At 41.5% G+C, this 16,426-nt stretch overlaps 1 protein-coding gene across 1 annotated transcript in view; it reads right to left on the minus strand.

Moving 5' to 3' along the window:
- LOC124550973 (fibrous sheath CABYR-binding protein-like) overlaps positions 1 to 16,426 on the minus strand; it is a 122,586-nt gene that overhangs the window by 44,541 nt on the left and 61,619 nt on the right. The window contains exons 2-4 of the mRNA XM_047125796.1: positions 9,808 to 9,901; positions 3,721 to 3,924; positions 1,067 to 1,174 (exon numbers count right to left, since the gene is read on the minus strand). Of these exons, the coding sequence (XP_046981752.1) occupies positions 1,067 to 1,174; positions 3,721 to 3,924; positions 9,808 to 9,901 (406 nt within the window). The remainder of the gene's footprint in view (positions 1 to 1,066; positions 1,175 to 3,720; positions 3,925 to 9,807; positions 9,902 to 16,426) is intronic.

The following is a 16,426-nucleotide window of genomic DNA, read 5'->3' on the forward strand; positions in this document are numbered from 1 at the left end:
ACCTGCATTCACCTTTAGTAGCACCGCTAAATGACCATATGTCGGAGTCCTGACCCATTGGAGCATGTTTACTACCTTAACGGAAACACGAAAAATCTATGCATAAAGGACCAGTCCCACCTGGATCTGCTTAAAAAGGATGGTTATGTTGTATCTAAATGTGCTGGACTGGAATTTGTGCACCTACCAACAGAATATCGATTCGCAGAGCTTAAAACCAACAGAGTAGCAACATTCCCTTTAGTTAGCAAAAATTGTAAATGTAAGGTCCTGCACAAAAATTCCACGAGAATGTGCAGCAGAGGAGCTAGTAGCGTACACCCAAAAAAAGATGTGGAATGTTATAACAATAATGTCGTGCAGGAAGTGAGCGGTAAAATTAAAATCTTCTAATGCTCTCGCCTAGAACAGTTGCTGGAACGAACAGAGCTAATTGTCAAAGCCGTACAGGACGTAGTTTTTACACGAAAAAAATTTGGTATGTATTGGAATTCGAAAAAATACCTCCTTTGTACCTGTGAAATTACTGGCTGGAGAAAGAATGAAGAAAATCCAATGAAGATTTAAATTTTAAGTTAAAAATTAAACTGTATGTTATTAAAACACCAATTAAAAACAAAGAGTTACTCTCTGTTTGTGAACGTCCATGCAAGAATTAATAAAGTTTGAGAATAAATTATGCTTTCTTATTCGCTGCCGTGGCAAAAATCCTAAAAGTCTCCCATTTACGACGATCTACATACGTGGAATGTGGGTAATTGTACGACCTTGAAAAATAGCTGAAACTAGGTAGCTGAAAGTACTGACTGACACTGTGTATTCTTTGTGCAGAACTGTCTTAGCCGTACTACTGATAGTCTAATATTAAAAAATCCATCTTGTAAGAAGGTAAACGAGAATAGAACTACAGCAATTTGTCGGCTTTTCACTTTTAAATAATAATTAAATGATAATAATAATAATAATAATAATAATAATAGTATTTATGACAGATGTAGCACGCTAGTTGCGTACTGAAATTAAATATTATGAAATTATTTTTTCGGAGTTGAGATATATTCCTTACCTGACAATAGTCTGTTGGTCTGGCTGCTGTTGCTGGGACATCATTTGACCAGGCGGATGATCGATCAGCAGCATCGAGTGTTCGTATTTTTGTGGCACCTGGTCACCGCTATGGAATAGAACATGAGGCCTTCTGTCAGTTCTCCTGATACATGAGTAAATCTTTTGCGGAGATGAAAAATTCTCCATCTTTGTGTAGAGGTGGAAAAGAATTTTTTTCTGGTCCGCAAGGATCTTGAGCATAAATAAAAACAGTCAGCGAGTTTCGCTGACATATGTTAACAAGTGCAACCACTGCTACCGAAGTAACATCATAATATTATTAATTTGAATAGTTAAAAATTATTATAGAAAAATGGTGGTTGATAAGGTTTATTTTTACTATATTAACGTTCAGAAAAATAAATACCACAAGAATAAGTCTCTTTCATTAAAAATGCTTTTTCTTTATTAGCCTGTTACTACTACTACTACTAACATCAATAATTAAATCAGCGATAGCACACTTGGTCCATAATAGCATTTCTGCTTGAAACTCAATACTAGACGCGGTTTTCTTCGAAGTAAGGGAATATTTTAGCGAATCTTCTAACCGGAAAATAGCCTGTTGTTGTGACTGCCATTGCTGGTGTATCATCACCTGGTACGGTGGATGGTCAATGAGCAGCACTGATTATTCGTATTTTTGTGGCACCTGGTCGACGCTAATTCCGCTGCTGAAACATACGAGTCACCAAACTGAAATGTGGCGCTTGACCATAACTTTTAATAGGGACACACTGTGGGAAAAAAGCAGATGGAATGTTATGTCCAGTCAATTGCTTTTTTCGACTATGATTGGCTACTGTTCTCTTCACAATCCGCGGATTTCTCCATTGTCTTTGCGCAGACGTACTGAAAGTGCCCGACACACTGGCAGTCTTCGACAGACGTTATACAAATATACAGAAACATCAGGAAACCGTGTCCCTAAAAGTCAAATAGTGCCTCCAATTTTGTCTTGCCTGTGTCTAGTCATTTATATTAATATTTTCAGCAATTCTCATTCGTTCCTCTCTTGGAATGTTTGACGCATCCGTACTGCCATTTGCAGCTAGGAGCATTTGTCATTTTTTTTTTACATTTGGTATTGAAACAATAGTCACAATTGAAGGGTAAATTTCGAAACGACACACCTCAGTTTGTTTAAGAGCAAACCACTCTTTCGTAGATTCGTATTACATCGTTCTCTTGGTAGGCGACACATATCTGCTCACTACATAGGGCAGAAATAACTCATTTGCTGGATGAATTTCGAAAAGCGGTACATCTCGCTGAGATGTCAACTGTGTCTGATAATGTGCGATGATGCGAATAATTTTCTTTTAAGGTGTGTGAGGAGGTTTCTTACATGCTAACATTTGGCCACAAGAGGTGAGGCTAAAATGTCCAGTCGCACTATAGTTCAATGCTCTAGACCAGGGGTTCCCAACAAAATTTTCTCGAGGGTCTCCTCATCGAGCATGATTGGTACTTTGTCATATCACAGTATCAAGTACCTAAAAAAGCCAGATTAAGAGTCTTTTTATACGTTTTCTATTTTTGGTACTTAGAAAAAACACTGACATATTCATTATAGAAAAAATTTTGATCTTAAAACTGCTCATGCAGGAAGCGGCCAAAACAAAAAATCTGTTATCATACGAAATATATTTAATATATTTTTATTGCAATAGCATCTTGCGGACCCTCTGGCATAGCTCGCGGACCCCTGGGGATCCGCGGACCACCTGTTGGGAACCACTGCTCTAGACTTATCTTTAATAGTAGACTGTAAGAAGGTTAAAAATTTTGTTTTACCTTCTTGGGTGTTCGTCGCATTCTTTGTACATTATTACCTTATGACTTTTGATTATCGCTGTGATAAGTCCTACTTCCGGTGAATCTCACTGAAGATTTGCTACAGTTAAAAAATATGTGTCAGCAGAGCATTCAGACGTCTTTAAAACTATCCTAGAGTGGGCAAATTTTTAAAAATATCGAAATACATTCAAAAATGTGTTCAAATGTGTGTGAAATCTTATGGGACTTAACTGCTAAGGACATCAGTCCCTAAGCTTACACACTACTTAACCTAAAATATCCTAAGGATAAACACACACACCCATGCCCGTGGGAGGACTCGAACCTCCGCCGGGACCATCGATATACATTGATCGACCCTTATGAAAGATAACGATATAGTTGTGACGAAGACGTCGATACGTTGGAATATCGATAGTTTTGGTGCAGCCCTACGCCAGATAAGCCTCGGGAGCGAAACACTTCTGGTATGTATTCTGCGCATGAAAGTACAATAGTGCTTACCATCTCGCTGCGATATTTACTTCAAACCAAGTCGCAACGGCTTTTGTACTGACATACAAAACGTGGTTGCCAACAGCTTAGAAACAATATATGACTGTTGGTGGGCGACAATGGGCAGTCTAGCACTCGGGACTGGTTTTTCGTGTGCCGGCCTGCACTTTTAAGGTACGTGTACTGCAGGGACAACATAATGAGTCATGTTTTCGTTTTTTATAGAACTTAATAATGGTATCACGACTTCCCGAAACAAGTTGATGAATTGTGATAATTTACAAGTGATTTGCGCAGCACTCCCTGCGTTTGCCTTACTTGTATGGTCCCGGTCCCATTGGGGGCGGTCCCATCCTCTGGTAGATGAAGCCGTCAGCAGGTGGCGCCTGCTGCTCAGGGGTCACTGGTAGCACGGGGTACTGCGGCCCCCTCCTCTGAAGGATGATGGCGTTACCAAAAGGCAGCTGTTGCTCAGGGAACGATGGTTGCTGCCGCTCGCCGGGGTAGACAGCGGTGTCCGCACTGTGAAACCACCAGAAAGTGTTCTCATAGTCTGGCTCTGGAGTACAAACAGGGGGCCATTCGTACAGTTCTGTATCACTCTGGTGTCAAATGTTTTTAGATTCGGGGAGGCAATGGAAATATCGTGTGGCAGAAAACGTCATAGCATTTGCATTCTGTGGTGTCCCCCGAAGGACGATGTGCTAAGACAAGGTTGGTACTTCGCAACGAAACAAGTAAGCGTAGCCGCTCCCTGAGCGGGGTCGGAGTACACAAGCCAGGAAGAGTTTCCATATGCCACTGCATTAGCATACTTGCTTACGTCTGAGCCCAGTGTGCAGTCATCGCTGAAGACAATAGCATCATCTCTCTATTGATCCAGCAGTTCAATTGTTGTATTAGACAGTACTCCATTTTGTTCTGTATCAATTGATATGTTAATGTGCAGTGACAGTAATAAATATTCATGAGATTCCTGTGGACATATATTGTTAAGGATTTCATCTTGTTCAAGTTGTACAATGTGCACAGAATAATGTGCCCAGTAGATGTGCAAGTCTGCAGGGCACGCGTGAGGAGAGTGGAAGTGATGGGGGCTACAAGGTAGGCACTGTAGGGGTAATGCAGACCGCTGGACGAGAAGTGCCTTTCTGAACTGAAGCCTACGCTCACATTTTTTTATAATATTGAGACCCTCCATAACCACATTTGCATCCTGACCATTCAAAAAGAAGTGTCACCTCTGCTTTCGTTAGCGTCGAAAAATAATTCCGCTGATATACAACAAGAACAGCGATTTATTCTCACCTGGCTTCTTAGTCATTTGTAACGTTCAGAGAAGCGTCATGACTGGCGAATTTTGAGTAAAACCTATGCATTTCTCTTGTTGCCATGTTAAAATCTGCTTCTTTTGTGAAAATACAGCCGCCTCACTAACATCTAGTGCAGGTGCAACTGGGATAGAATTCCGAAACAGTGCTTTATTAAATTTATTAATGACGAACTGAGAAGAAGTAAGGTCAATAGGTTATGAAAACGCACATCCTCGGTACAATGTCTTCACTTACGTAGTTCCGAAACACCTAGCATTTCTCGTTTTACCAGCAATCGATGGTCCTTAAAAATAACATATTTTCATTATGAAAGTCTGTACTTAGAGGGATAATGCGGTAGATAATGAAGTTTTGCATAATAACGAAATAGCAAAATTCGCTCCTCTTTGCGAGCTACCATGTTCCAAAATCTCATTTCGATATCTCAAACCGTTTAGGAAACGTGGAGAATGTTGTGGATGTTTCCCTATGGCTTTATCGCTGGCGCGCGCGATCGCAAATGAGTGTGCTACGTCAGAGCAATTTTGTTGATATTGGTGACAGGTAGAGTCCTCCATCCAAGTCTACGGAAAAATTCAATATCTTAGCTAAATTTCTAACCCAGCAACATATTACGTAATAGGCACCAAACACAAAATCATAACGACCCTTATTTTTCATTGCAAACTTTTTCAAATTTCGCGCAGTGTCTTACTTACATGCAAATATCACAATAATTTTGACTATAACGAAATGGTTGGCACATCGCCCGCATCTCGTGGTCGTGCGGTAGCGTTCTCGCTTCCCACGCCCGGGTTCCCGGGTTCGATTCCCGGCGGGGTCAGGGATTTTCTCTGCCTCGTGATGGCTGGGTGTTGTGTGCTGTCCTTAGGTTAGTTCGGTTTAAGTAGTTCTAAGTTCTAGGGGACTTATGACCACAGCAGTTGAGTCCCATAGTGCTCAGAGCCATTTGAACCATTTGGTTGGCACATCATCATGAAGCTGATATATAAAGGTATAAGTAGCGCAGAAACGATTTTTTTTTTTTTTTTTTTACTGAAAAGTTTCTGTAAAGTCTTTTGGGAAAGATTGCAGGACGTGCACCTCGATTCTGTCATCGCCAAAAGTGGGCAAACAGTGTAGGCCTCCCCTTCCGAACAAACGTATGCACTCACCCAGCGTTTTGGACGGAAACTGCGCTTCGGCCACTGTATGTTTCGCGGACTCTAATAAGATGTTCTGATATTTAATATGTTGTTGAATCATCTCGACCTCCTCTAGGACTATAGCTAAGAATTCTCAGCACAGTGCCGACGAAAATTATTTCCTACGATACAGCACATTCCACGTGAATGTACAAGATTTACATAGACTAAGGGCTAGGGAAGATTGGGAAGTATTGGACAGCGGACTGTATCGGACGAGAACTGTTTCTAACCTCTAGAACTAGAGACAGCACCCGTCGCGCCACTGCAGTGGGAGCCATGGAGGGACGAGACAACTCAGGCGATTTTGAATCAAAACTTCAGTCCGTTTTGGAGTGGCAACAAGTTAGTTATTTCTAGTAAGCTTTTCGGTGCACGAAGTTAACACTGGAGTATTTCATTTATGCGGAACTAAAATAATGTTAAGTTACAATAGCAAAAATTATAAATTACATACATAGCAATACAAATAGTAAACTGCAGTGATAATTATGCCATCCTGTATATAAATAAGGTTGTCAAATTTCGTCTTGAATATGTAAACATGTCAAATTAAAATTGTTTGTAATCACTCCCCTAAATTATTCTTTAATTTCTTATTCTGTTTCGTCTATTATGTACATGGAAGTAACAGTAAATCTAGTAATATTTCATCCCTTCACTATAACATAGGTTAATATGCACCATTTAACTCATGTAATGCTATAAATCTAGTAATATTCCATCCCTTCACTATAACATAGGTTAATATGCACCATTTAACTCATGTAATGCTATAATAAATATATTAAATAGTTTCAAAACGTAAGTGTAAATGTGGAAGTTTTTCAGCAATGCAGAAGACGAAAGTCATGTGGTCAAACGCTGGTAATAAGCTACTACACTTTATTTCTATCATTTCTCTTGTTTTATCTCATTAATTCCACCTTGGATATAGTTAATATCGTTAAATCTAACAACTTTGTTGTTCTTTCACTGTTACGTGAGAAAATAAAGCAAATGTAACTTTCAATATATCCATGCACGCGTTGAAAATGGAGTTATAGCTCGGTAACGCGTTGGACAGCAAGCAGAAAATAAAAAATATCAATTACTCATCTCTAATCATAACTGATTTTATTCTGCACGATTTCAGTGGGAATGTTAAAGTACCATTGCGGTGCGTTTGGGTTGTATCGGACAAAGTAATTTTAGGTTGTAGTGGACAAAACGAAGCTTAAAACTAAAATGTTTAGGATTTTTTCTTTAATATACAAAGTTGAAGAAGTCAGGCCATAATTGCGGTGAAAATAATAAGAAGGAAGCCGTAGAAGTAATCATATAGAGAAACGAATGGGAAGTACTTTAGAACTACATTAGGTTTACTTACGGCTTTCAGGGAAAAGAACAAGGTTCTGTTTTAGGAAATAATACATTATTTCCGAGAACATTGTGATGAGTAGGAAATAGTATTGTGCGATCATGTTAAATATTTAGATAGATGGCTTATACGTTCCAGTAATGACGAGTTCTTAAATCTATTATCAAATATGCAGTGCAGCTGAAAATAAAAGTATTGGCTCAATAAGGCAAGACTGAAAGCGGGTAAAGACTTTTACTACGATTTTATCAAAATACTCGAAGATTTATAACTGAGGAAAGCTGAAATCACGAGTTTGCAGCGAGCAGAAAGTTGCAGCAACGAACGAATTGACAGATTCTTCGGGAAATAAGTGAACTGATGGGCAATTACAAGTTTATAACGATTTAAGATCAAATTTAAACTGTTTTGCATATTAAATGATTTTCCCCCCCTGATTACAATTTCATGCCCGACACAATCCTTCAAACATTTACGGTACCAAAATGAGAATAGTGGAAGAAATATTAAAAAAATCAACGAACGTATTTTCTTACGACATCGAGTTTTATAGTTCTATTAAATAACATATCATAGTATTGTTTAATGTGAAGAGTATTCCAATAAAACATTCAGAACATTCAGAAGAAGCTTACATGTCCGATCCACTGTACCTTTCCCTACTACCTAAAGGAATGACATTGACGAGACTATAAACAAAATTATTGGATTGTATTTTTTGAGTCGCACCTGTCCCAAATGCTATGACAGCCTGTTCAAAGTTCTTAGAAACTCAGATCATCTGAATACGTTACATAGCACTTGTGAAAGTACGAATATTGTACAGTTCGTGACAGCTGAGACTGGAAAAATACAATCAAAAAGTGCTAATACATTAACAGAATGGGTCAAGTAGTTTAAGTATACTAGAAATAAACATTAACGAACACTATTAAACGAGGTGTGAGGTAGTATGTTATATAAATACTTCGATGGAACATTCAATGTTGAAAAGCCAATCACCGTAAATTACCTAGGAATGGCAATCGCCCGCTCCCCTCCCACCCGCACTCCCGATTGTTTAAAGAATGGTATACATACTTTCTAGAACCGAAGCCGCAAATCCCTTACCTCGTCTACGTAAAGGCCGTAAGTTCAAGAATACTGTGTTGTCAGAAGTTATTATTCCAAACTGGGATCCCACTGTCCTAAAGCCAGTTAGACTAGGCTCAAAAGAACGAAGTTCTACAAGAGCCCGCCCTCTCCATTTCGGAAGGAAATGAAAGAAGAGTGAAAAATAAAATAAAACAAAATAAAATAAAAATTACAAGAACAAACTGTGAGTGGCAGCCCGAAATCAGATGTATCGCAGGCCGCATTCCCTGGTTTACAGAATCGAACTCCCATGTGTAAAACAACCGCTTCACGGTTCTAACTGTTTATGGCGTAATATCCCCTGAACTACGTGCCGTACAGTGATGTTTCGCAGGCATTCAGTGCTATATCCAGATACTGTCTGCAAAATGTGTTGCGAAAAGAGTTATTAGTTAAAAAACGTAATAAATTAAAACGTCATGCCTGATGCTGAAATTTTACTGGATGAACAACGAATATTTGGTAAGAGGTAATTTTTTTTCCTTTCATTATTTTGTGGAGAGTGTCAATGAGAAAATGTTTCGAAAAAGTTTGAAATTAGGTGTTAAGTTTGTCGGAAGTCACTAAGTGGTCTGGTTCTCAAACACTGGATGAATTTAATCTGGGTAATTAGCACGTGGCGATTTACCTGCCTCAAGACATATATACAGTTTTGAACTTTAGTACCTGACTTATTGTATGGGGGTAAATGCTTCCGCCACAGCTGGGCAGGTCCTTGCCGCCTCGCTGATAGCATCACAGCCCCAGACCGCCGCACCAACACCTGATACAGTATATGCGAATTTAGACTTTCTCGGTGAAACTAGATGATGAAGTCTTCTCAGGTTATCAGCCGAGTCAAGACGTCGTTCTGGGACAAAGTTTCAACTAGTTTCCTACTTGTCATCTTCAGGCGAAGTCACTAAGTGCTCTCGTTCTCTTCGCCTGAATATGGAACGTAGAAAACTTGTTGTAACGTTACCGCAGAACAACGCCTTGATTTGACTGACAATCCGAGAAGACTTCATTACATGACACAGTGTCTTCGAGGAATGGCGGCCACATAAGGCTGTCAACTGATCGGCTGTTATGGGCGTAGTAGCTTCAAAGCCTTCACGACAAAGCTTCATAGCCGAGGTCTGTGAGATCGACACTCATCAGTCAGCGCCTACCTGCTGTCCTCGAACTACTTTTGACTTACCCTGATCCACGAGCTTCCATTAGAGACCACTTACACCATTTTACGCACGGCTTCCATGAAGATGCCGTCCCGCTGACTCAAATGGACAAACACCTCTCTTGTGAATGGTATCTATATTAGCTTTAGTTCTAGAACTCAGGTTAGATTACGTGGTTCTGATAACATTTGTTCTCACATGGCAATTCATCCCGCAGACAGTGACAATTGTCTTACCTTTGTATTTCGGCCGCCCTTATCCATGGCGAGGGCCTGGGAGCGACTGGGATACCGTTGTAGTTGCCGAACTGCCGAAACTCCTTCCCGTAACCTGGAACACATAACAGACGCACCATTTAAGTACACGTTTGATAAATAACCACAAAAAAGAACTAGCACACTGGACTCGCATTCGGGAGGACGACGGTTCAATCCCGTCTCCGGCCATCCTGATTTAGGTTTTCCGTGATTTCCCTTAAATCGTTTCAGGCAAATGCCGGGATGGTTCCTTTGAAAGGGCACGGCCGACTTCCTTCCCAATCCTTCCCTAACCCGAGCTTGCGCTCCGTCTCTAATGACCTCGTTGTCGACGGGACGTGAAAACACTAACCACCACCACAAAAAAGAATCAAGGGGGGGGGGGGGGAGGGTGTAATTGGACTGCAACGTACGGCGAGGTCTAGGTCATAGGTCCTTAGGGACTCAGACTGGCAGGGGGAAGAATAACTGCTGTGGACTTATGTAGGGAAATCCATTTCACAGTTGTTGGACGAATCTGCAGGTGAACAGGCTCATCTAAATAAAGGAGCGATAATCACGGCAAAATCACCGATATGTTGACAGATCGGGAGTTCAAAGGCATCAAAGAGTGAATTGAAACTCCTAAATAATTCGAAATAGTATAATGAAATAAATGTATTTACCAAAATGAAATTTACACATAAAGTGAGAATTCTGTCCACTGCATACTCTCAACCAAATGACTTATCCCATAGCACTTTGACAATATATACCGACGAAAATAACAGCGTCCTACATATATATAAGTTATATGCAAGGCTATGCCAGTCTTATTCAAAAGGCCACATTCAGTGAAGAAACTCATACAAGGTGTTAAAAAAAAGTACTCTGTATTTTGAGAGATGACAGTATGGCTCAAACAAGAAAATAAATGTCCAGTAAACATGGGCTGTCATATGGATACCTTACGAGGTAGAAGACATGTGTTTCGCAATAGAGAAGATGAACAAGGGCTCAGAGCTTTTAGGTTGGCATTTTAGAGTCCATATTTGCTGGACATTTTTCTTATTTCTGGTCTACTACCTCTTAAAATATCGAATATTGTTTTTAACACGCTGTATATTGCGTATGGTGAGGGCACAGACTATGATGTGGACACTTAACAGTGACTATCATTAATCAGGCCATATGCTGAAGAAATGCTGCTTTCAGATTTTTTGGAAGTAACTCCTCTATAAACTCCTGAGATTTTTTACTAGATCCAGTTACTGCCCGTTACGTCATACATTGATATCAGAGTAACTATAAACATGCACTATAATAGGCGCCTCGATAGACGATAATCTCTCAGAGTTATTGAAATCTTTGGGAGAAGATGCTATGACAAAACTATTCCGCCTGATTCGCAAGATGCATGAGATAGGTGAAATACTCTGCCTTCAAGAAGAATGTAACAATTCTATTTCCGAACAAGGCAGATGAGGGCATTACCGAACCTACGTTGTAGTGCCATGAGTGCTAAATAATGACTGGAATTATTAACAGTATAATGCAAAAATACTGGTAGAAGCAACCTCGGGGAAGATCAGTTTCGGTTCCGAACAAACGTAGGAGCTTGCTTACCCTACGACATATCTGAGAAGATAGGTTATGGACTGGCAAACCTACATCTGTAGCATTTGAAGATTTAAAGAAACCTTTTGATAAGGTTGACTGGAAAACACTCCTCGAAAGTTTGAACTCACCAGGGATGAAATACACGGAGCGAAAGATTGTCTGCACCTTGTGCAGAAACCAAACTGCTATTAAATGGGTCTAACGACACGAAAGGGAAGCAGGAGCTGAGATGGACGTGGGACACGCTTATAGCCTCTCCATGATGTTATCCAAACTATACACTGAGTAAACATTGAAGGAAACCAAGAAGAAATTTAGGAAGGGTATTAAAATTCAGGGAGCAGAAACAAAGAAATTAAAATATGTCGCTCATATTTTATTTCTGTCAGAGAAGATAAAGGACTTGGAAGGTCAGCTGATCAGATTACGTAGTGTCGTCTTGAAAAGAGACAGTAAACAGAGACATTACAAGATGGATGTCAACTAAATTAAAACAACGGTAACGGTATGTAGTCGAATTAAATCATATGATTCTGATGGAATTGCGTTAGGAAATGAGACACTAAAAGTAGTCGATCCGTTTTGCTATTTGGACAACAAAGTAACTGACCATGGCTAGTATAGAGAATGTACACTGAAGCGCCAAAGAAACTGGTACAGGCATGCATATTCAAATACAGAGATATGGAAACAGGCAGAACACGGCGCTGCAGTCGGCAACGCCTATATAAGACAACAAATGTCTGGCGCAGTTGTTAGATCGGTTACTGCTGCTATAATGGCAGGTTATCAAGATTTAAGTGAGTTTGAACGTGGTGTTATAGGCGGCGCACGAGCGATGGAACACAGCATCTCCGAGGTAGCGATGAAGTGGAGATTTTCCCGTGCGACCATTTCACAAGTGTACCGTGAATATAAGTGCGGTGTGCGTACTGTAAGACCTTCAGTACACACACCATCAGATTATTTGACTTGTCGCTCTAACGAAGTAGGCGAGTGTCAACAATATGTCTCGTGGTCTTATCGTGGCGTGTTTATCTTCTGCCGTTAGGTCAGCCGATAAAAATGCCACTTGCACGCTTAGAGTAGCAGATTGACGGTGACCAACTTTAAACAGAACTTGATTAATTTTCAAACACAATTATTAAAATAATAAAGATCGTAGATATTACGTAACTTGATTCTGGATGCTGTTTACAATTGACAATCTGAAGTTCCTTTGGTCTTGGTACGTTAATCTTGTTCTCACATATCTCTGATACTGGACAAGTGTCTATACATTTCTCTTCGTGGCTATGTACCGGAATATGATAATCTTATTAGGCGCAGACTGAAACTTGACTACAGACTAATGCAGACTGACTAATCGGAGGTCTGTACACTCGTTATAATACCTCGAGCGTTCAGGTATCACTGCGCGAGTGTGATCCGCGAGGAGAAAAGGTTCTACGTTAGCAGCAATCTCATTGGCTGCATTACATATTAATACGCGGATCGGCGGAAGCAGAATTTGGTCCGTCTCTGAGACAGCGCCATCTAGTGCGGAGACGGACGAGCGCTGCGCCTGCGCTGTTGTGCTTAGCGGGGCGCGCTCTGGTGGGAAAGTTGTGTACGCGCTGACTACGCGGAACTATGTACACAACAATAAGGAATCCGTAAAAAATCAAATCTCCGACATCGCTGCGGCCGGAAAAAGATCCTGCAAGAACGGGACCAACGACGACTGAAGAGAATCTTTCAACGTGACACAAGTGCAACCCTACCGCATACTGCTGCACATTTCAGTGTTGGGCCATCAACAAGTGTCAATGTGCGAACTATTCAACGAAACATGATAGATACGTGTTTTCGGAGCCGAAAGCCACTCGTGTACCCTTGATGACCGCGCGACAAAGCTTTACGCCTCGCCTGGGCCAGTCAACGCCGACTTTAGACAGTTGATGACTGGAAACGTTAGCTGGTCGGTCGAGTCTGGTTTCAAATTGTATCGAGCGGACGGACGTATACTGGTATGGAGACAACCTCATTAATCCATGGGCCCTGCATGTCAGCAGATTATTGTTCAAGCTGGCGGAGGCTCTGTAATGGTGTGGTGCGTGTGCAGATGGAATGATACGGGACCTCTGATACGTCTAGATACGACTCTGACAGGTGACACATACGTAACCATCCTGTGTTATCACCTGCATCCATTCATGTCCACTGTGCATTCCAACGGACTTGGGCAATTCCAGCAGGACAATGCGACACCCCACACGTGCAGAATTGCTACAAAGTGGCTTCAGGAACATTCTCTTCTGAGTTCAGACACTTCCGCTGGCCACCAAACTCCCCATACATAATCTCTATTGAGCATATCTGCGATGCCTTGCAACGTACTGTTCAGAAGAGATCTCCACCCCCTCGTACTCTTACGGGTTTATGGACAGCCCTGCAGGATTCATGGTGTCAGTTCCCTGCAGCACTATTTCAGACATTACTCAAGTCCATGCCACGTCGTATTGCGCCATTTCTGCGTGTTAGCGAGGGGCCCTACACGATATTATGCACATATACCAGTTTCTTTGATTCTTCAGTGTAAAATGCAGACTGCCAATAGCAAGAAAAGTGTTTCTGAAAATAAGAACACATATAATACCGCGCGACCGCTATGGTCGTAGGTCCGAATCCTGCTTCGGGCATGGATGTGTGTGTTGTCCTTAGGTTAGTTAGGTTTAAGTAGTTCTAAGTTCTATTGGACTGATGACCTCAGAAGTTAAGTCCCATAGTGCTCAGAGCCATTTGAACCATTTGAACTACTACAACAGCATACACGGTCCAGTCACACTAATGTGTCCACCGCCTATGTTCGGCGTCGACGTTCAGTAACCATTCACAGATGGCAATGGTCAACTCTAGCAGTGGAGGGTATATATAGTGCGTCTGGGATCAGTATAGTCGTTATTGTAATGTGGAAACCGAGCGATTTATCTGATCTCCAAAAGAACATGATCATTGGTTTCCGGGCCAAAGCCTGCGAGAGAATTTCGAAACGGCTAAGTTTGTAAACTGTGTTGCCGTGGCTGTAGCATGCCGTGCGTGGCAAACTGACCCTATCCAAAACTGACGCAGAGGCCACTGTAGTGCACCACGGGCCATAGATGACGGGGGTGAACAATGGCTGCGGACATGTTTACGGGCGAATACATGCGCAACTCTTGAGCAGCTGACAGCCCAAATGAACGAAGGGGCTACCAACAGTGTCTCCTCAACGACCATTCAGCGAAAGTTGCTGCATTTAGGCCTCCTCAGCAGGAGCCTGGTTCTTAACCCATGTTGACTGTCATCGGCGACGGACGCAACTGGACGTCCACTGTGTGGCGACAGGTGGCGTCTGTAGATGAATCACGTTTTATGCTCCGTTCGACAGATGGCCGTTGGCGTGTGCGGCGTGAAACGTCTGAAAGCAAATACCCCGCTACAACCGTCGGAAGGGTCCTGTATGGAAGAGGAAGCGTTATGGTCTGGGGAATGTTTTTGTGGCATTCCCTGCGCGATCCTCTCATCCTGGAAGGCACAACGGATCAACACAAGTTCAAGTTTGCGTATATCCTTGGGAACCGTGTTGCGATGGCATCTACCAGCAGGACATTGCAACATGTCTCGCCACTCGCAGTGTACGTGCGTGCTTGAAATAGCGCCGGGATGAGTTTGTCGTACTCCTCTGGCCACAAAACTCACTGGATTAAAATCAATCGAGAATTTGTGGGACCACCTCGACTGAGCTGTACGCGCCATGGATCCTCAACCGAGAAACCTAGCGCAGCCTGGACTCAGCATGGCTCCACATCCCTGTCGGTATCTTCTAGAACAGTGTTTCACATTTCTGAAGGCTTTACCCCTGAGTGCAACCAGATATTACCTGATACCCTCCACCAGTAACGTCATCAACATCAATGCCTAAAAATTTTTAGAATGAGAAAAAATTCTATTTGAACATTTTTATTTTGAGAATGACGAAAGATAGTTTCTGTAGATCTTTTATTATGCCATGAACTAATGGTTTTTCTTTTCTAACAACTTTTTTTATAGAATGATGAAACACTTAGCAGTGCATCGCTAGTGATCCCTATAACTTCTCTTGAGAAAAGAAAGCTAAGTATCAGCATTGGGGATGGAGACTTGTTGCGAAATATGCTGCCTCTGCATCACTCCTCCCTCTAGCGACACTTGCTTCAGGCATACACCCACATGTAAAAGCAACCGAATTAAAATACGTGCGCTACAGTTACTGTTTGTAAATTACTTCGTTGCTGGACTCCTTACTTGTGAACTGGTAGAAACTGGATGACCTTAGGCTGCCAAAGCTTTATGTCTGACAACAACTAGTAATAATAATAGCACTATGAAGGCCCTGCAGCATTTTAGTAACCATTACGTAGCTACTGCTCCGTCGTGCCGTCGATTAGATGAATTATCTGTTGCCAAATGAATAATGAAGCGATTTGTGGTCCATTGCGGGAACTACCTACAACTCAGAGAAGGCATTTTGATGAGATATATCTTAATTTTTATCTTAATTTTATCTTAATTTTATCTTAATTTTACTGTCATAGACGCGTAGCAAAAGTTTGTGTGTGGAAGGTGGGCTGTGTGAGTAGAAGTTGTTCGTACATTCGTTTTATAAGCTTTAACCTCAACCAAATTCTGTCACGGTTTAGTGCTCGTGTTTGAAAATATATAAGGACTGGTAACTTAGTACCAGAGTCTTTTAAAAAGAGATAACAACAATGATGTTAAAAAATAATTTAGTTTCGTAACCGTAACACAACCGTATTCTTTTATTCTTACCGCTTCGAAAATTGCGTTTTACCCCTCAGATGGTAATTACCCCGGGTTGGAAACCACTGTTCTAGAACGTCATTGCCGGCCGAAGTGGCCGTGCGGTTAAAGGCGCTGCAGTCTGGAACCGCAAGACCGCTACGGTCGCAGGTTCGAATCCTGCCTCGGGCATGGATGT

Source organism: Schistocerca americana, chromosome 1 (genome assembly GCF_021461395.2).
Source record: "Schistocerca americana isolate TAMUIC-IGC-003095 chromosome 1, iqSchAmer2.1, whole genome shotgun sequence".
Lineage (NCBI taxonomy): Eukaryota > Metazoa > Arthropoda > Insecta > Orthoptera > Acrididae > Schistocerca > Schistocerca americana.